Genomic DNA, 21,263 nt, shown 5'->3' on the forward strand with positions numbered 1-21,263 from the left:
TGCTGAGTCAGAATGGCCTGAACCACCACCACCATTAAGATATGCAGGCGTGATACCTACTATGAACTGAAAGATGAATGCATTTGAAATGTGCTCATCACTACCTGAAAAAACACCAACAGTCTACATACATTTCCACTTCAGTACAATTTACTCCAGCAACCTTGGTTTAATCTGGACCTTCCTTTGAAGGTGACTTAACAGGGTAGTGGGAGCCTTTTTGGTCAAAGGGTCTCCAAATAAAGGAGGTGTAGACCAGCACACCTTTTCTTACCTGGGGGTGAGGGGTGGGATGTAGAAATTCACCCTTGCTAGTCTAATCCCAGACCAGAACTTCAATTTGACAGAGTCTCTGCATTTTTTAAGGAGTTTGCTTACTTATTCTTTTAGCTGGAAAAGAAACTAGTTGGTTCCTTTAACTTTTGGGGTAGTTTTCATATGCATATGGGATTCCTGTGACTTCTGCCACTTTCCCAATGAGAAATGCCCATGCACATGCCAGAAGCAACTCGATTGGCTTTGCAGTATTTTCTAAAAGGGCCAACTTTTAGGCCCTGAGCACTTCCTGACCTGGATTTGCCTTTTAGTATTTAGTAGTGTGAATTTAAGCCCTGCAATCACTAGAGTGGGGAAAGGTATCTAGCAAAACCTCAACCAGTCGGCCATCATATTAATCCCATCTTAAAAGCATCCCGATTCCCCTTAAAAAAATTGCACCCATTTTCCATTTCAGTTAAAATTGAAATGGTTCCAACTCAGAGACCCTGGGTAGGGTTTCTGAGCAGCTGGTGGGTTTGAACAACCTTGTGGTTCAGTCCAGAGTACATCCTACAGCCAGATTCCAGGAGTCCAGCATTTGAAATACTGTCAATTAATGACCAGAAAGTAACTATTTTAGTATTAACTAATACTTTCTAAGGAGCTCTGGTAGTGTAGTGGTTACGAATCAGGCTGCAAACCTCAAAGTCAGCAGTTTGAGACTACCAGCTATTCCGCAGAAGAAAGATGAGGCCTTTTGCTCCCATAAAGATTTACAGCCTTAGAAACCCTGCGCAGGTTCACTGTAAATCAGAGCAACTCCACAGCACACCACCACCACCACAATTTTCCTAGAGAGACAAGTAGCCAACATCATCCTCAAGACTCCTCACTTATCTGAAACAAAACTTTAAACACTTTGGATGATTTTTATTTTGAAAACGTATTTAGAACCTCTGCATATCCAGCCAACAAGACTGTACATGGAATCGGATTTACTAATGGTGGAGGCAGATTGCCTCCCTGGTCGTCTTTGTAGAGCAAATTTCCCGTGGCTTTTAGTTTTGTTTTTAGAATTTCGTACCAAGTCCTTTCTGGGAGATGTGTAATTACTAGCTTTGATTAGAACAGATTTTGTCAAATCTAAGCCAAAATTAAAATTGATCTTGCAAATCTTTATGGGTAATTCATGCAAAACAAAATGTTTCAGTGTTACTGCTAACTTTCTAGTTCATTCTCAGCTATATGAGAAAAATCCCTTCTATAGTGCCCATGCATTCCAATGATTAGACTTTAAATTGCTCCACCTTCAATCAAAATCTCTGCTAAAAAACAGAGGTAGGCCCTGGCACCAAGGTACTAACCTTCCCTCCAGCTGGCCACTGATGCTTTAAACTGATGGGTTGAAGAGTCTACGTTGCCATTTCCACCCTGACCCATGTGCACAAACAGCTTTTATTTAAAAACACAGATTTCTGGTATGGCTCTATAGGATCAGAACTAGACTGTGAACCCCCAGCTGCTCCTCGGAAACCCTATACAGGGTCACTATAAGCCAGCACTGAAGATGGGTGAGCACGGGAGTCCGAGTGGCCGGCTTTCCCTCCCAGAGTGGGAGAGAGACAGCTGGAGGCTTTGCTGGTCACCACAGTGGAAACCTCACCTCGGAGCAGCAACAAAAGACACACTCTTCTACCTGTGCTCTGGATTCTGACTCCCAAGACATGCACCATGGAAGAACAGTACAAGGGGGCTTCAAACCATTCATGGAAAAAAATCAAAAAGAAGGCAATTTTTCCTCAAACTTTCCAAAGCCTCCCTCAAATGTCTGGGCAAAAAGGGATGGGTCTGCAGACTGACCTGAAAGGCAGCTGATGTGCAGCTTTATCAGCCTGGTGAGTTGTCAGCTAGGGGTCCATCTGTTTTGTCAGTTTGGCTCTAGGTCCTCCACAAACACAACCACAGGTATTCCGTGCTAATTTTATGCGGGAAAAGGATGCTCCACCACAAACTTTTGAGATTTTCACTTATTTGAAATATCATATACAAACCAAGTTGAATATTTAACAAGAGGTTTTCCGCTTGGCAACATCAGACTGAGGCAGCCACGTTACTCAGCGGGGCAGCATTAGCAGCCTGCCTTCTTCTGGCTGACTGCTGCTCAGCAGTTCTCACTAATACATCCAAGTGCCTGGCACAGTCTCTGAAGCGACCAGGATGGTTCCAATTTTGGGGGAATCCAAGCTTGTCCACCACACACACGGCACACAAACACAACGGGGCCCCTCAGTCAAGGCAGACGGACGTTTTCAGGGACTCCTCAGAGTCACATTTGCTTTCTATACAAGGGGTCTTCAAAAGTTCATAGAAAATGTAATTTTCTTCTAATTCAACTTTTTCCCACAAACTTCTTGAAACATTTCATATTTAATTTCTCTAGTTCAGAGAATTAAACATCACTGATAACAAACCTCAAGTCTCACAAGCAACTAAGTATGCAGAGTAACCACGACACACTGAACACTGACTGACTAACCACAAATGCACAGGAAACAAATTCGTGAAGGATTTTATTCATCACTGAAGAAAATACACAGTAGCAAGTTCTGTGTTGGCTTCAAGAAAACCCAAGAATTAACCTTTAACAACAGAGCTACTACCTCCCAAACTGAGGCCAACACAGTCATTACTACAAATTACTGTTGAAAGGATCTATCCTGAAGAGAAAGAAAATTAGGAAAAAGAATTTAAACAATTCCTCCAAACCACACATTTATAAATATTGTCATATTTAAAATGCTTAAAAGGCATGAATTCTCTATGAATGGAAAAGCAGTTTGCTATTGGCAACAGGAAAAAAAAAAAAAAATCCCATAGTTTTCCAAATGCTTGAAAACGTCAAAGCCGTACTGTTTGGAGGCACACTTTAGCAGTGGTGCAATGTTCTTTACAAAAATGACCACAGGTTGCATAATACTCACCTTCACTCAAGTTGAACCTATAGAAAACCTCACTGCAGCCAATCGTCACTCATGGTTTACTGCACACTTAAGTGAACCTACTTTTTTTTTTTTTTTTTAATTTTAGCTGATAGCAAATACCTCAAAATACCTAAAGAGGTATAGTTCAACAGCTAATGGTGTGAAAATTGTTCACTCCACTGCTTTGAAGAGTCTTCAAATACATTTTCTATTAACAGAACCTTACCTCATTCCAAATTAACATGAGATTATTTCAAAATCAAAAGAAAACAGCAGTTCTATACCAAGATACAGGTGTTACTCATACCTGAAGAGTTCACATTTTCCATTTATTTTTTTCATTTTTGTGTGTGTGGTTTTTTTTTTTTGTAAACAAATGATTGATTGGTGAAGTAATGCAACACCTTAAATTTCAGAAAATGGCATGGTTTTCCAACTTTCTGTGGGTATGGGGCATGATCAATCGATTATGTCGGATTAATACAAGTTCATGCTTTCGTGTTATGGTGAAACATTAGTCAGAGAACCCAACTGAGACTAGTTGCAGCACAAGTGCATTGATCCTGGAACTGTAATCAAGCTGATGTGAGACACTCGTTTGAATCTTGAGGCTTAACGCCGCACAGTAGTCCAGCCATCTTCATCGGTCTCGTTCTTAGCGCGACGAAGAGAGTCCTTCTCTTTCTCTGCTTTCCCTGCAGCCTTCTCTTTCTCACTCTCGCGTTCTCGATCACGCTCTCGGTCTCTTGAAAGAGCTGGGGGAGGCACACGGCGGAGGGTCTCCCGTTCTTCTGCCCGGTCCTCTTTCCTGTCATCAGCACGCCTCCAAGAACTGACTAAAAAATTATCAACAAACATAGTACATTTGTACTGTATTCTACTGATTCACACAAAACACAACTCAAGCTAAAAGAACATCTTACATTACTCAGAATCCAGTAAAGTCAGTATAAAATCACAGGACAAAGAACTACAAATCACATTAATAGGCTGGGGAATGTCCGAACTGCTAAACCTTCTAGATTAGGTGATCAATCTGACTAAATGAAAACCTTTCAATTCAAAGGATTCTCAGCTCTTGAAGAAATTAAAACTGCTAATTAACCACAGAATGAGTTTTAATAGAATTATCCATATGATCCAGTCATAGACACCTCATAAATGTTTATTAAGTGTCAACTATTTACACTTTATGCGTACCTAGCAGGCGGCCCACCCTTTAAACATTGCTGTGTAGGTTGTTTGTTAGGCTGCCATCTTCTATGCGACACACATGGGCAAGTCTTTCGACCATGACACCACTGGGTGGGTTTGAACCACTGTCTTTCATTAGGAACCAAGGACTTAATCATTGTACCCTCAAAGCAAAGCTCCTTTCCGTTAGTCTAGTTCTGTGCTGTGAATTTAGAAATGAGCTGACTTCAGAGCTTAACCGTTGAGTAATTTATAAAAACCCATGAATTTTACAGTAAACAAACTACTTTAAAATCTATTTGTGGGATGCATACAACTTACCAGGTAATTAAATGAACCCCCAGTCCCCACGCCCTGGAAATCAGTGCTATACCCAGAGCTATGTGTACCATCTGTACCTTCTTCACGCTCTGATCTGAGGGGAGGGCCTCTCCTGTCTCGGTCATCCCGCCTGTCTCTCAGATCACGACGCCGGTCGTCCCAGTCATCCCGGCGGCTCGAATCTCTCCAGCTCGAAGATTCCTCAGCTGGTCCTTTTCTCCAGCCACCCTCATCCCTGTGGCCATTAACAACATGAAGTTACGTTCTATTGTAATTATATCTGAATGTATTATATCCAAGTTAGTGCTGTGTGAATTTACAAATGCCACAGAGATAATGCTTAAATGCTTAATGTGGCCTCCAAGTGATACCTCAAAGGCACAGAGACTATCAAAGGAGAAGATCTGGATCTGTGCTGACCACAGGTGGATTAACATGAAATTCACTAAAAGGAGCCATTTCCTCAGCACCACTGAGCACAAGCCTGGTGCTGGAGAGCTGAAAGTGAGGACGACTAGAAGACTGGCAGTGCAGAGGAAGAACACGTTCACCTTTGCAGAAAACTGTCTCACTGTTGAGAGGAGGCGATCCAGTTACATGACCCCTAAAATCCATATTAAAAAACTGTTCTGGAGGCACTATGATTCTAACAAAAAACTGGGGGACAAGTAGCACTATTTCTCAAAAATAATTTGGAATACTCAGTCAAGCTTTTAGGGGAATCCTAAGGCAATCTTACACAGAGTTTGGACTGAATGCCACACCTAGGTCGTCGGAAGCGGTCCTCGCGATCCCCATCTCGCTCTCTGTCTCTCTCGCGCTCAGGATCCTTGTCGTTCTCGTCCCGACCTTGATTATCTCGGTCCCTTTCTTTTTCTCTATCCCATTCAGAGTCTTCTGATGGTCTTGATTCTTGCCGTGGACCCCAACTGTTTTCTCGGGCTTTTTCTCGATCCCTCCATCCACCTAATGTTTCAAAAAAGCCAAGTGTTACAATCTCAGGTCTGCCATTTTAGGCTGTACCTTCTGGGTTCTTCCGTCTCCCTTCCCTTCAACTCCATTTTGTCTGTTTCCCTACCCTAAGCTACAAGGCGCATAGTTTAAAGGGCTACATGGCTTTTGATAGGCCAGAGCTAAATCACCCCAGCAATGACCACTCCCTTCCCGTTGACTCTCTCTTCTTCTCTTCTGCCTCCTGCCTTCTCTCTCTGGCAGAGGTTACCTTCCTCTTCCCCAATGTGAATAAAAGTCTCTAGACGGGCCGTCTGGTGTACGGTGTGGTTGATGAGCAGTGCAGGGGTGTTTTTTCCCTTTCACCAAGTATTTTTTTTCCACTCAAGAAACACAGACTAGCAACCACAGATACAGAGACCTTAGTATTCTGAAAGTGAATTAAGATACTCTCACTCATTAAATAAAACACACTGACATTACTCGGTGTCCTTTCACAGAATCCTGGGTTTATGACCTCTTATTAACAGCTTTCCTACCTTGTATAATACTTAAACAGTCTGGGTTGGATGTTCCATGAAATAAAACTGTCACTGATAAAGAGTTAATCAGCCCTGTTGCAATGCAGATTTCTGGTATAAAATCCATCCTGATGGTAAAGTCTACTCATTTAAGCAGAAAACTTAAAGGGTGAAGCGTAAGCTCTAGACCTGATTATATTCAGATATAGTCCCAACTGTCAGTTCACTTAAACCTTGCAACGTTTTCAAAATTCTCACAACCAAGACAGGCTTTTTCCTTTGATATTTCTGCCCACTACAATTTTCCACCCATCTAGGAATCTTGGTGAGGGGCTGAGGATTAGTTAATGCACTGGACTGTGAAATCAGTTGAACCACCAGGTCAGCAGTTCAAGCTCACCAGCTGCTCTTCAGAACTCCTATACAGGGTCGCTATGAGTCAGAACTTAACAACAAAATCCTCTAATCCTGCCCAACATCACAATTAGCCACAAGATGTCCAAATATGAGGGGACTTTAAATTCCATTACCTAAAGTTCCAGTTTTCCAAAAACTTTTGGACGCCTCTCATTTATGTGTTATCATGCATACTCTGAAATTTGCTCTCCAGCGTAGTAATGCTAAAGCAAATGGAAGAATTGAGGAGGTCGAAGAGCTGAACAGAAAATTTCAAAAATCAGCTCCAGAAGATGAAGCCAAATACTATAATAAAATATGCAAAGATTGGGAATTAGAAAACCAAAAAGGAAGAACACGGTCAGCATTTCTCAAACCGGGGGAACTGAAGAAAAAATTCAAGCCTCGACTTTCGTTATTGAAAGAACCTCTGGGAAAATTATTGAATGATGCAGAATGCATCAAGAGAAGATGGAAGGAATACACAGAGTCACTGTGAAAAAAAAAAAGGAAATGATTCATGTTCAACTATTTCAAGAGGTACCATATGAACAAGAGCCAATGATACTCAGGGAGGAAGTCCAAGATACATTGAAGGGAACTGGCAAAGAACAAGGCACCAGGAACTGATGGAATAAAAATTGAAATCTTTCAAGAAAGTGAAGTGGCACAAGAGGCATTCCTCATCTCTGCCAAGAAATTTGGAAGACAACTATTTGGTCGACTGATTGGAAGAGATCCCCCTATTTGTGCCCATCCCAAAGAGAGGTAACCCAATGGAATGCGGAAATCATCAGACAATCTCTTTGATATCTGAATCAAGTTAAGTTTTGCTAAAGGTAATACAGAAACGGCTACAATCATACATTGACAGAGAACTTCCAGAGGTTCAAGCTGGATTCAGAAGAGGCCGCAGAACGAGAGATATCATTGCTGATGATGTCCGATGGATCTTGGCTGAAAGTAGAGACTATCAAAAAGATGTTTACCTGTGCTTTATTGACTACACAAAGGCTTTCAATTGTGTGCATCATGACAAGCTATGGGCAACACTGCGAAGTATAAGTATTCCAGAACACTTAATTGTACTTCTGAGGAATCTGTACCTGGACCAAGAAGCAGTTGTTCGAACAGAGTATGCACTGAATGTTTTAAAACTGGGAAAGGTGTGAGACAAGGTTGTGTTCTTTCACCATACTTACTCAACCTGTATGCTGAGCAAATAATACAAGAAGCTTTGTTCTATGAAGAAAAACGTGCATCAGGATTGGAGGAAGCCTCATTAACAACCCACGATAAGCAGATGATACAACCTTCCTTGCTGAAAGTGAAGAGGACTTGAAACATTTACTGATGAAGATCAAAGAGCAAAGCCTTCGGTATGGGTTGCATCTCAATGTCAAGAAAACAAAAATCCTCACCACTGAATCTATAAACAACATTCTTATCAATGGAGAAAAGATTGACGTTGTCAAGGTCTTCATTCTTCTTGGATCAACCATCAACACTCGCGGAAGCAGCAATCAAGAGATCAGACACATATTGCACTGGGCAAATGTGCTGCACAGGAACTTTTTAAAGTATTGAAGAGCAAAGATGTCACCTTGAGGACTAAGGTGCACTTGATCCAAGTCATGGTATTTTCAATAACCTCATATGGATGTGAAAGCTGGACAGTGAATAAGGAAGATCAAAGAAAAATTGATGCCTTTGAATTACGGTGTTGGAGGAGAATACTGAAAGTGCCATGGACTGCCAAAAGAACCAATAGATCTGTTTTGGAAGAAGTGCAGGCAGAGTACTCCTTGGTGGCCAAGATGGCTAAACTTCGTCTCTCATACTTTATACATATTGTGAGGAGGGAACAGTCACTGGAGAAGGATATCATGATGGGTAAGGTGGAGGGTCAGAGAAAAAGAAGAAGACCCCCGCCCCCAACGAGATGGCTCAGCCAGGTGGCATCATTGATGGACTCAAGTGTGGCAGCGATAGTGAGGTTGGCCCAGGATCAGACACTGTTTCGTTCTGCTGTGCATGGGGTCACTATGAGTCGGTTCCGACTCGATGGCACCTGACAACAACAATGCATACCAAAACCACTCCCAAAGAGGCCAAATGAACCAGACATTTCAATGACAGTATACCATGACAGAAAAGCTAGAACGTTGCACAATGGCTTAAGTTTCTATTACCAAGAGCAGACGTGAACCTATCCCTGCTCCACCCCCCGCATATGTCAGCACACCCACTATTCTCCAGAGCTGTGGGGGGGGCGTTATTAGGCACTTCCCACCTGAAAGTCACAGGTGCCCACGGCTGAGTGAGTAGAATGAGGTATGACTGGAAATCCATGGAAAGGTGGTGGTGGTGTGCCACTTCCAACGCATACACAGCAACTAGAGAGTTTGAGCCCCGACCTTGTGGTTAGCAACCCAGCGCTTACCCGACAGCTTCACATTTAGACTCTGAACCTTGTTTTACTGTTAGATAAATCTGTCCTCAAGGAGCTCTGATAGCATAGTGGTTACGAGTCAGGTTGCTAACCTCAAGGTCAGCAGTTCGAAATTACCAGCTGCTCCACGGGAGAAAGATGAGGCTTTCTGCTCCCATAAAGATTTATAGCCTCAGAAACCTTTACAGGGTCACTATGAGTCAGAACCAACTCCACAGCACACCATCACCACCACCAAATCTGTCTTCATCTTGAAATGACAGAACCAACCCATTGTTGTCATTAACTGCCATCGACAGCAGTCCAGTGCTTATGTAACTACAGCACCTCATCAGTACCCTTGAAATCAACCTGAGAGTATGGTGGTGGTGATGTGCCACCCAGTTAGTTCCCAATCACAGCAACCTGAGGTTATTATTATCTTCATGGGAGTAGAAAAGCTCATCTTTCTCCCAAGGAGCGACTGGTAAATCCAAACTACTGACCATTAGCAGCCCAGCACGGAATACACTTCACTACCCCTACTCCCAACACACAACACATTTCTCATCAAAACCACCTGCACATGCAGCTTTCAAATCATGCACAACATCAGCCTTTTCTTGGGCTAAATTAGAAATGTATGCATCTATTGCAACTTATCTACAAATTTAGCTTACAGACAGAAACTGCCTCTAACCAAGCTTAAGAATAAAGCATGTGAGTGGATGATCAGAGCTCAACCAGAAGAAGAAAAGGAAAAAAAGAGTAATCTGATGCAATCTGATAAACTTGACCTACACCTATAGAAGCAGTAGCTCAAAAGAGGGAACAAATTCTTACAGCAAGAATCATTCCCACCCCCTCCACACACACAGTATACAGGGATGGGCAACTTGGACATTGGATAGCCAAAATGGAGGGGTGGGGCTACAAAGGCAAGAAGTGACTGGCTTACAAGCTTTCAAGAGGGAACCTAGAGACAGAGGGCCTGGAGGAAGGCAGAATCTCCAGTGAGTAGCATCCAATCTGCCTACACAGAGTTGATGAAATGAAATGTAGATGGGTCTCTTGTGATACAATAGTGAATAATTGTTATCAAGACTGACTGTAAAGGCTGGAAATGTAAAGGTAGACATTTTATACCAAGGAAGAAAGTGATTAACTTTTCAGTCTAGGAGCAAAGGTCCCTAGTACCATCAACAGAGAAGAGCCGAGAGCGGGACCCTACCCAGAGAAAGTGATGCCTGAGATGGAGGCAGAGACAATGATGTGGAGAGATGGAGCAGCTGGGGGCTTTAGATCCAGAGGGAGAGCGACTGTGTGCTGAACAATTGGGGGGGGAATACTGTAGGGGGCAGGTTTGCAGGATATACCCTTTGGTTGGTTGATGGTGCATGGAGAGGATTGTAACCATGGCAATGATACGATGTACGATAGAAAGAATGAATGTAAAACTAATGTTCTCCCGTGTAAACTATTATATAATTCACAATAAAACACTATTTAAAAAAATAGATAAATAAACCATGGAAAGAAAATGGTACTAACATGTGTAACCCCATCCCACAGTCAGCAGAAGTGTAGACAGAGATTTGATAAGAACACATTTCCTATTTAGTGATTCAGGATAGAATCCACCAAGCACCTAAGGGATGCTTGAGAAAGAAGCCCAGAAAGAGGCAGCAGCAAAGAAGCTGGCAGAAAGAACACCAAGAGCGTGACAGGACCAGAGTGGGAAGAGGTAAGTTCTCGAGTCTGTACTGGGCTGGGGGACATCAAGGGTAAACTATTAGCCTAAAAGCCACAACAGCACAGGTACTGAAAGGAAGATGACAGTGGATGAAAGCCCGGTCTGTCTGTCATCTACCCACTAATATTCCCTTTGTACATGGAAACACATCAAGTACATTCTAGAGAGCACCCAATCTGTTTCTTACCACTTACCTGGCTTCCCAAATGGTCTCCAGAGACCAGGTCTGGAGTCCTCACCCCGCCTGGGAGTCCGATCGTCATCAGCACGTCTCGAGAGCCGATCATCATCTGTGTTTCGCCAAGGCCCCCTGTCATCGTCTGCACCGCGCCTGGGAATTCTATCATCATCGGCATTCCTCCAAGGTCCTCGGTCCTCATCCATGCCCCTCCTGGGACCCCGGTCCTCATCCATGCCCCTCCTGGGACCCCGGTCCTCATCCATGCCCCGCCTGGGACCCCGGTCCTCATCCATGCCCCGCCTGGGACCACGGTCATCATCAGCATTGCGCCAGGATGATCGCTCATCATCAGGACCTCCTCGCCGCAGACTCCGGTCTTCATCCAGCCCACGTCTTGGTCCTCTGTCATCATCAGCAGCTCGCCAGGTTCCTCTGTCCTCCTCCAGTCCTCGTCTAAGCGGTCGGTCATCTTCAGCATGACGCCAGCTTGCCCGATCTTCATCACCGAACCGTCTGGGAGGCCTGTCATCATCCGCATTACGCCAGGAAGGTCGATCATCGTCTGCCCCGCGGCGGGGGAAACGGTCTTCATCAGGACCCCTTCTGAGACCTCGCTCTTCATCCATACCTCGCCGAGGAAGTCGCTCATCCTCTGCTCTGACAGAAGACTCCCTCTCGTCATCATCCCCCAAGCGCCTTGATCTATCTTCATCTCTTCTAACAACAGGCCTGTCCTCATCCCGCCTCCTCTCCCTGTACAGCAAAAATCAACATATTAAGACTAAATAACAAGAGCACCATCTTTTTGGAAAGTCCTTCATTTTTAAAACTCACTTCACAGAAGGCCCATCCAATTGGTGCTGTAAGGGTTGGGGGGGGGGGAGATAAGGATCAATGGTGCCTGGACTAGTTTTCCACACGCCAAAAACAAAACCACCACCACCACAAAACTGGACCCACATGCAACAATTAACTCAAAATAGAGCAAAGACCTACGGGTTCAGAGCAAAAGCCAAGAACCCTTAGAACAAAATACAGGGCGTTATTCTCTTAAGACCTAGTTTATAACAACAGGTTCTTAGATGCAACAAAAAGCAAAAAAGGTAAATTAGACTTTCTCAGAATAGCTATACAGGGCAAACAACCCAAGTGCTTAGCAACAGATGTCTGTGTGAACAAAATGTTTTTATAACCACAAAGTGGAAAATTACTCAGCCATAAAGTTAAAAAGTCCAGATACATGCGACAGAGTATGGATTAACTTCAAAAACATGAGTGAAGTGAATTATAATTCAGAGAGAAAAGGCTAAGTATGGTATACACGCATTAAACAAACCCTTCCGGAGAAGACGTGAACAGGGAGGGCCTGTGACAGGCGTATAGTGGTGGCCTCAGCCCCACTTACTTTTCTAGTGGGCCCCGTCTCCACTCAGATTCCACTTCAGGTCCTTTTCTCCACGTGCTCTCTGACTCTCCCCAACGAGAATCCTGCAGCAAGCACAGGGAACAAGCAGCAGTCCTTAGAGCTTCGTTTCATGAGACACTCTTACTGACAAAGTCATCTAAACTTCATCCTGTAAAACCCCAGGTCTTCACCTTAAGGACCTTTGCCTTTAAGACACCACAAACTGATCCCAAAACTGTCCCACCCACAAAAACTAGCTGATAATCTCCCAACACATAAATCAAAGCCAGGTTTTAAAACTCACCTTTCTAGAAAGTGGATCGTCACCAAGCCTTCGCTCTTCTTCTCGACGACGTTCTCTCTCTTCGATTTCCAATTCTCTCTGGCGTTTTTTCCTTTCTACTTCTTCTAATTTCTTGACGTGCTCCTGATACTCCCGCATCTCTTCCTCGCGCTTTGCTCGCTCCGCACGCTCTCTCTCTTCACGCTCTAGAAAATGTCTTGGTTACAAGGTGTGCCTGCCCCCAGCGTATGCCTGTTATCAAGCAGGCAGCCTCTACACAAGAAAATTCTTGTTGAAAAATGATCTAAATGGCTAAATAGTCCAACAAAACAAATATTATGCATCTCAATATTAATTAGCATCAAGGAATAGACAGGCATCAATTTTAAGGAGCATTTAAAAAGTAGAAACAAGCTAAGAGTAGTTCCCAAGTTCTGAGAACTAGTCAGTTTACCAAGAATCTTTTATTTTCTACAGACAGACTGTTCTCAGCTGGATCTAACGTCAGCCTTTCTGAGAGTCCACAAGTACCTTTGAGCATTTGTTCTTCAGCCCTCCTTTGCTCCTCTTCTTCTTTTTCTCTGTAATAAGTCACCCTGCGTTCTTCTTTCCGTTGCCTTTTACGTTCTTCCAGGCGATTATGTCTTTCTTCTGCTAGTCGCTCTTCAAACTGTTTGAGTTTTTCCTGCAATTGAATAAGGCCCCCAAAAGCATTTTTTCTCAAGAGCCAGAAACTAGCAGCAACCTTAAATTTGCAAGTCAAGTTTCTTAAAATGCCGGAAATAACCAACGCAACTTCCAAATGACTACTGTACTTTTTCTAGCATGTCAATAATTTGGAAAACTGATACTACTACCTACATCCAACAACGTATCTAGTGATTAAATGCGAACCTAAAGTCAACACATTCTAACCTAGTTGTCTTTCTGAATCCAACAGCAAAGTCTGTTTCAAACGATACTTTATGTAGCCCACTTTCACCCTCAGGAAAAAATTTAAGAGATGGCTGATGATTTCACCTTTAAAATAGTTAAGAAATTTCTATTAAAGTATTACTTGAATGACCAAAGTTGCCAAGTGCCATCAAGTCGATTCCGACCCATTAGCAACCCTGTACAGAGTTTCTGAGGACCACTTTGCAGTCCAGCACATTGACCCACACCCCACACCAGGACTCTAACCAAACGTTGAATTACATTAAACATAGCGATGTGTCCAAGTGACCACGAAAGCTCCTAGATAAACGCTTCCCTGAGACTGTGCTCACCTCGTACACAGACTGCCGTGCGTCCTTGAGTCGCATCACAAACGAGTCTCTGTCTTCAAGCATCCGTGACATTCGGTTCTTATGTTCAAGAGCCTTTTCGCGTTCTAGCTGCATGGTAGTTATCTGAAAACACAAAATGCAAACTTACAAGCAATCATCAGTAACTAATCTAACCCTTAACCAACTCCAGATAAACACCCTTGAAGACTTAGACGTATCTGCTCAGCCGTTTCCAACCTGCCACCAAATTTAAAGGAATCTAAGGTCTGTGACAACGGGTCCCAGGATAGACAAACAGCAAATAAAGGAGTCCTGAGAAGTTTTTATGGGGGCCCTCACACACTGTGTACTGGTGTGATAAGCACTGGACTACTAACTGAAAGGCTGACGGTTCAAACCCACCAGCTGCTCGCTCCTCAGAAACCCATGCAGGGCAGCTTTGGCTTGGAACAGACTCAACAGCCCACAACAACCCACTGTTGTCAAGTCTCAGAGTAGACCTGCTCCCTTGGGTTTCTGAGGCTATAAAGAAGCCTTTATGAGAGAAGACAACATCGTTTTTCACTCATGAAGTGACTGGTAGGTTCAAACCATACACTTTTCAGTTAGCAATCTAGCGTTTAACCCACAGCACAAACCACACACTAGAAATTATAAAGGGAAAAAACTTTAACACATGTGAAATACCACCAGATTCATGGTTAGCTAACAATGAGTTGATTTCCACTCATAGAAACCCCGTATTTTATAGAAGTGGAGCCACAGGAGTTTCACAGCTGGATCTTAGATTGAAGAGATCACCAGGTCTTTTCTTACCCAGCACCACTGGGTGAGTTCAAACCAAGAGTCTGTAAGTTCAGTTAAACACAATATGCTTGTGCTAACCATGGGGACCTTACCACACGGAAAACATATGGTGTACTGAAATGTATTTCTTCTTCCCTAAAAGCCACCAAACAGCTTCCCCTTTTATGTACAACTGATAGAACAAAAAGCTGTATGCCAAGTCCCGTGTTTTTTGTCTTTCTCTAATAAGTGTTCACAGTATTTCTTTATCAACAAAGTCATCACAAAACATTCAACATCTTTAAAAAACGAAACGACCTGGCAAAACTTTCAGAGTCCCCAGACTGCAACAACTGTTCCGGAGTCCGCAGATAGCAACAATCAGGTGGAACTAAGAAGAGTGCAAATTCCTCCCACTACCGTCCCCACACCTCTGCTGTCTCCTGCTTGGAGTTACTTTAAAGAAACAGCACCAGCGCCCACATTGTTGGTACACAGTTGGTCCTTGCAGGCATGTGCAATCCCTGCTTTTGCATCATCAGGGAAATGCCACACAGGATAAGAATGCTATACAATAAATTGTGTAACCACAGGAGTTCAAATTTATGCGCCAATCACTAAAGCCAGTGATTATTAAATTGAAGAATTCTACCAACTTCTTCAGCATGAATCTGATCAAACATGCAATCAAGATGTACTGATCATTACTGGCGATTGGAATGCAAAAGTTGGAAACAAACAGGAAGGATCAGTAGTTGGAAAATATGGCCTTGGTGATAAAAACGACACTGCAGATCACCAATGACTTCTTCATTGCAAATACCTATTTTATTATAGACAAGTAAAAGATGACTATACACATGGAGCTCACCAGAGAGAATACACAGAAATCAAACTGACTACATCTGCAAAAGAGATGGTGGAAAAGATCCATATCATCAGTAAAAACAAGGCCAGGGGCAGATTGTGGAACAGAATATCAATTGCTCATATGCAAATTTAGACTAAAAGCTAAAGAAAATGAAAATAAGTCCATGAGATCCAAAATATGACCTTGAATATATCCCATCTGAATTTAGAGACCATCTGACAGTAAAGAGTGAAGATCAGAAGAGTTGATGATGCCATCAGGAACATGATACAGGAAGAAAGCAAAAAGTCACTAAGACAAGAAAGAAGAAAAAGACCAAAATGGATGTTAGAAGAGACTCTGAAACTTACTATCCAGCAGAGAGATGCTAGAAGCAAACGGAAAAAGTGAGGAGGTACAAGAACTGAACCAAAAATTTCAAGTCAGTTTGTGAAGACAAAATCAAAATATAACAAAATACCTGGTGTTAGAAAACTAAAAGGGCAGAACACGCTCCGCATTTCTCAAGCCAAGGAACTGAAGGAAAAAATTCAAACCTCGACCTAAATGTATATTAAACGATTCTCTGGGCAAAATACTGAACGAAGAAAGCATCAAAAGATGATGGAAGGAATACACAAGAGTCACTGTACCAAAAGAAATGGTCAGTGTTCAACTATTTCAGGAGATAGTATATGAAAGAGCCAATGATACTGAAAAGAAGTCCAAGGTGCACTGAAGTTACTGGTAAAGAACTAGGCACTGGGAATTAATGGAATACAAATTGAAAATTTTTCCAATAAAGTGATGCGGCACTCAACTCATCTATGTCAAGAAATTTGGAAGTCAACTGACTGGAAGACATCTGTATTTGTGCCCATTCCAAAGAGAGTGACCCATCGGGATGTGGAGATCATCGGACAGTATCGTTAACACCCCATGCGAGTCAAGTTTAACTAAAGGTAATACAGAAGTTGCTGCAACCACACATCGACAAGAGTCACTATGAGTCAATACCGACTTGATGGCACCTAACAACATGCCACAAGAGGCCACATCCTAGAAGATTCCATCCAGTGGAAGGACCTGAAGTAGCAAATCTAGAGACAGAAAATAGATTACAGTAAGCACTGGACAATCAACCACAGAATTGGCAGTTTGGTCCACCAGCTGCTCCACAGGAGAAAAACATTTTCTGTTCCTTCAAAGATTTATAGGCTTGGAAACCATATACAGGGTCAGCATGACCAAGAGAGGTGAGAAGTGGGGAGAACACTTCATGGATACGGAGTTACACTTGGGGGATAAAGTCAGATGGGAGTGAGAGTGACCCAAGTTTGTGAATATTCTAAAACTCATGAATTCTGTATTTTAAGCTGGGGAGTTTGTATGGCATACAACTGTTGAGCTAGCATTTGTATTGACAGCTTTTGTTTTCGATTCTCTGTGGAAATTGATACTTTCCACCAATCTCTTAGTACCCAGTCACTAAAACACCTTTCTAACAAAAGAATACCCTAAAATTTGAAACTCCAGTCCCATTACCGGCAGAAAATTTTAATCTTCTCTTTTGTAGTTCTTGTTACTAATGGTCGTGGAGCCAGTTGCCACGTCATAATGACCCTTTGTAGGGTTCCCAAGGAGCAGCTGGTAAGCTTGAACTGACTATCTTGTGGCTCACAGCCACTTTGCAGTCCAGTGCATTAACCCACAGCACCACACTAGGACTCCAATTATCCCACATAATCCAGAAAGACCACAATTAAGTGTACACTTACCCTTTCTTCTTCCTGTTGTTCCCACAGATCCATGTCTTTAATTCTCTGCTCTTCATAAGCACTCTTTATCAAGGGAATTTCTTCCAAACGTTTAGCTCTTTCAAAATAGTCGATCTTAAATGATATAAAAACAATCAATCAACAACAAAAAAACAACCTTGTGATTTGGCAAGCTGCTGACATTTACCAGTCTTAAAAGACGAAAAAGACAAACCACCACATGGAAAAAAAATATTTGCAAAACATGTATCTGATAAAGGACTTTCAAGCCAAGAAATATTGAGAACTCACAATAAGAAAGCAGACATCCAATCAAAAATAGGCAAAAAAGACACCCCCCTCCCAATGGTACACAGATGGTATGTAAGCCTATGAATGTATGCTCAACATCACTTGTTGTTTGTTGTTATGTGCCATCGAGTCGGTTCCGACCCATAGCGACCCTGTATAGGGTTTCCGAGGGTGTAAATCTTTACGGGAGTAGAAAGCCTCATCTTTCTCCCGCGGAGCAGCTGGTAGTTTCGAACCGCTGACCTTAAGGTTCGCAGCCCGATTCGTAACCACTACGCTACCAGAGCTCCTTAGGGAAGTGCAAATGAAAACAAGATACCAGCAGATACACTATGCTACCAAGGATCGTGAAGAAAAGCAACCCTCATAGTCATCGCTGATGGAAAAGCTCAAAACAGTATGGTCAATCTGGGGGAGCTTCTTAGCAAGCAAAATATTTAATAAACTAGTTATCCAAAACCTAGCAAATCGCACTACTAGGTATTATTCAAGGTAACTAAAAACTCTGTCTACACATAAACCTGTCCATTTATACTCGTTTTAACCACAATTACCCAAATTTCAAAGCTACCAAGGTGTCCACCTATAAGGTGATGCACCCATACAATGGAATATTTTTCAAAAATAAAAGAAATGGGCTCTCAAGCTCTGACAACACCAGGAGAAAAGGCAGAGTTTTACAAAGGACGAAAGAACCTCTGGCTGTCAGGAGTTGAAAGAAGACACAAGGGCAGCACTGGGCAATCTGAGGACAGTGATGTCATTCTGCAGGATACTGTCAAACTGGACCCAGGACTGCACCGCAGAGGGGATGCCAGGGCAACTTATAGACGTAAGAGTTAATAACGTCTTAGTACTATTGAAGCGAGAAGCTTTAATAACTGAAAGAACTGTGTGCAAGAGGGAGAGTGGGGACGTAACCCTAAAAGTGCTCTAAAATGTTAAGTGCATCAAATTTTTTTTTTCTTTTAAAATTTACCAGCATTCACCCACCTTCTTTTCTTGATTCTTTAGACGTTCTTGGAGCTCTTTCTTTTCTTTCTCCAGCTGCTCCACCTGTTTGGCCATAATGAAATCTGGATCCAATTCTTCAAGATCCTGGGGAGGGAGCAACATCATTACTGAGAACAGACCAACACAAACGTCAATATAATAACTTCCTAGAATTAAATCTTGAATTATTTTTCTTAAACCTGAAAAAATTAAGCCATCTCAACATCTTAATCTTCCAATCTGTAAAATGGTACCTACCTACTAAACTCAACTGCCACTAATACTGATTAAAAACAAATGTTTACTCACATTAGTTAATGGATCCCCTAAAATAATCAAATCACTTAGAACTGTGGTTCTAAGATTACCAAAGACCTGCATAAAACTAAAATGCAATGAGCAACATGCTACATACTTCAATATCAATATCTTTGAACGCTTTGGCACCCAGTTCTGTTTTCTTGATCTGTTCCAAACGTTCTCGAACAGTTTTCTTTTTGATTTGTTCATGCTCCTGTAAAATACGCTCCTTCTCGCGTTCCTTTGCCTCCTGTCGCAGTCTCTCTTCTTCAGCCTTCCGTACTTTCTGGAGTTCAGCTTCTCTCTGCTCCAATTCTTCTTTCTCACGTTGGATATTTAGACTCTCAAGCCGTTCTTTCCTTTCCTCAATTGTTTGACGGCGAGCCAGGATACGTTGATGCTCTTTTCGTGAATTTTTTAGGTATGCAGTGACAGCTAACTGATGCTGTTCCTCTTTCTCTTGCTTCAAAAACACATGCATTAAGAAACAAGCATTAAAAGTTGCATAGCACACAGCATTAAACATCATAAAAATTAATCAATCAACTTAATACAAAAATGTAAATTACCATTCTGTGTTCATTTATTCATGAGTTTTCCACACCGAATACCGTGGTACAAAACCTATCAAGTCAATTTGACTCTATCAAACCCCCAAGTTTCTAACACTACACAACTCACAAAAGCCAAGTCACATCTTTAACCTATGGGGCTGCTGGTGGGCTTGCACTGCCAGCTGTTCAACTTCCAGCTGAGCACTTTGAACCACTGTGCCACCAAGACTCCTGGGTGGTAAACTTGTTACGTCTCTGACCCATAGCGACCCTGGATAAGGGTTTTGAGAGCAGCAGTTGTTGAGTTTGCACCACCGACCTTGTGGTTCAAACTGACCTTGCAGTCAAGTGCTTATCCTACAATGCCACACCAGAACTCCAGTACTACTCTCCTCATCAATATTTAACAATAATGAAGCTGAAGAACCAACCACACAATCACACACTTTCTAAGTCAGGAATAATCTACTATATAACTATTCATGGTTTGTTACATTATCTGTGGTTTATTTCATGCACGGTAGCTCATATGTCTGATACAGATATTTGATAACATAACAAAACTACCAAGCACAACTAAATGAAGTGCATCAGTCCCTTCTCTCAGACATCATCTCAAACCTTGTCATAAAAGACATGACCTAAGCAGCCCATAAAATCTCCAGGGGTGGCTTGTCCCAGATGCCTACCAGAATATGAGCTGGTTTAATGACTTCCAGTGCTTTTGCGAGTACAGAGGACATGGCCGTCAGCTGATTTCTTATCTGTTCAGAAGGCATGCTTTGCAAATGAGGACCAAGGGGAGCATCTTCTCGAGTCGCATAATTCAAATCAGATCCAAAGCTAAGGGTCCGAGATGTGTGGTCAATTCGAACCTTGAAAAATGAAACATTACCATCAGTAGGTAAACCTACAATCAAATATAAAGGCATTTCACAAAGCAACTTCTGGATGAAAAAAAAAGGTAACCAATCTTTTAGAAACCCACTCCGTACAGGCTCTCTATCCCCCAGAGGCTCCCCATCCATCTCAGTGTCCCTGACAGCACCTACCTGAAGGTCACAGTGCCTGGCTGCATCTACTATGGCCCGTTCCAGTTGGAAAGCATCAACAAAAGGAACCAGAGAAGTCAAACGAGCAAACTCGATGCTCTGATAAATTTGTGCCACCTGCATAAAAACACAAGGTTAACAATAACACCAGCTGTATTTCTTCCACTTTCATAACCCTGAGAAGTACAATGCCCTTTTTTTTTTTCCGGGGGGAGGAGGAAGACGTCCAGAGAATTCATGTAACTACTGACACTGGAATCCTAAATTCAAGGTTGTCAATTTCAACTCCTTGCTTTGAAACATCACATTATATTATTCTCCAAAAGAATCATCTTTTCTCAACCAGTTTAGTAAAACAAAACCCTAAATGGTAACGTATTTGGAGATCTGCAATTTAACTCATCAGAGCATTTATCAAATGTATTTGTTTGAAGGAGACTGGCAGCATTACTATTTAGTTATACTGCTAATTAGCCTTCAACAACTTGTATAGCACATCAGAAATAACACTGCTTACATATAAAAAGGAAAGCAGGCTAATGAAATGTGCACAAATACAACACTAAAACAAAACAAACCAAAACTTCTTGTCATCAAGTCGATTTTGACTTACAACGACATACAGGACAGAGTAGAACTGCCCCATAGGACTTCCAAGGCTCCTGGTGTGGCGCTATACGATCAGCACTGGACTGCAAACCACAGGTCTACAGTTC

General features: G+C 42.4%; 1 protein-coding gene across 1 annotated transcript in view; it reads right to left on the reverse strand.

Moving 5' to 3' along the window:
* Positions 1 to 3,851: 3,851 nt before the first annotated feature.
* The window catches only part of EIF3A (eukaryotic translation initiation factor 3, subunit A), a 33,261-nt gene continuing 15,849 nt past the window's right edge, over positions 3,852 to 21,263 (reverse strand). The window contains exons 10-22 of the mRNA XM_006831400.1: positions 20,548 to 20,664; positions 20,185 to 20,370; positions 19,057 to 19,404; positions 18,642 to 18,746; positions 17,358 to 17,471; positions 13,944 to 14,066; positions 13,207 to 13,360; positions 12,697 to 12,881; positions 12,393 to 12,475; positions 11,001 to 11,740; positions 5,519 to 5,720; positions 4,832 to 4,989; positions 3,852 to 4,075 (exon numbers count right to left, since the gene is read on the reverse strand). Coding sequence (XP_006831463.1) covers positions 3,852 to 4,075; positions 4,832 to 4,989; positions 5,519 to 5,720; positions 11,001 to 11,740; positions 12,393 to 12,475; positions 12,697 to 12,881; positions 13,207 to 13,360; positions 13,944 to 14,066; positions 17,358 to 17,471; positions 18,642 to 18,746; positions 19,057 to 19,404; positions 20,185 to 20,370; positions 20,548 to 20,664 — 2,739 coding nt within the window. The remainder of the gene's footprint in view (positions 4,076 to 4,831; positions 4,990 to 5,518; positions 5,721 to 11,000; positions 11,741 to 12,392; positions 12,476 to 12,696; positions 12,882 to 13,206; positions 13,361 to 13,943; positions 14,067 to 17,357; positions 17,472 to 18,641; positions 18,747 to 19,056; positions 19,405 to 20,184; positions 20,371 to 20,547; positions 20,665 to 21,263) is intronic.

This window comes from Chrysochloris asiatica, unplaced genomic scaffold, assembly GCF_000296735.1.
Source record: "Chrysochloris asiatica unplaced genomic scaffold, ChrAsi1.0 scaffold00003, whole genome shotgun sequence".
Classification (NCBI taxonomy): Eukaryota; Metazoa; Chordata; class Mammalia; order Afrosoricida; family Chrysochloridae; genus Chrysochloris; species Chrysochloris asiatica.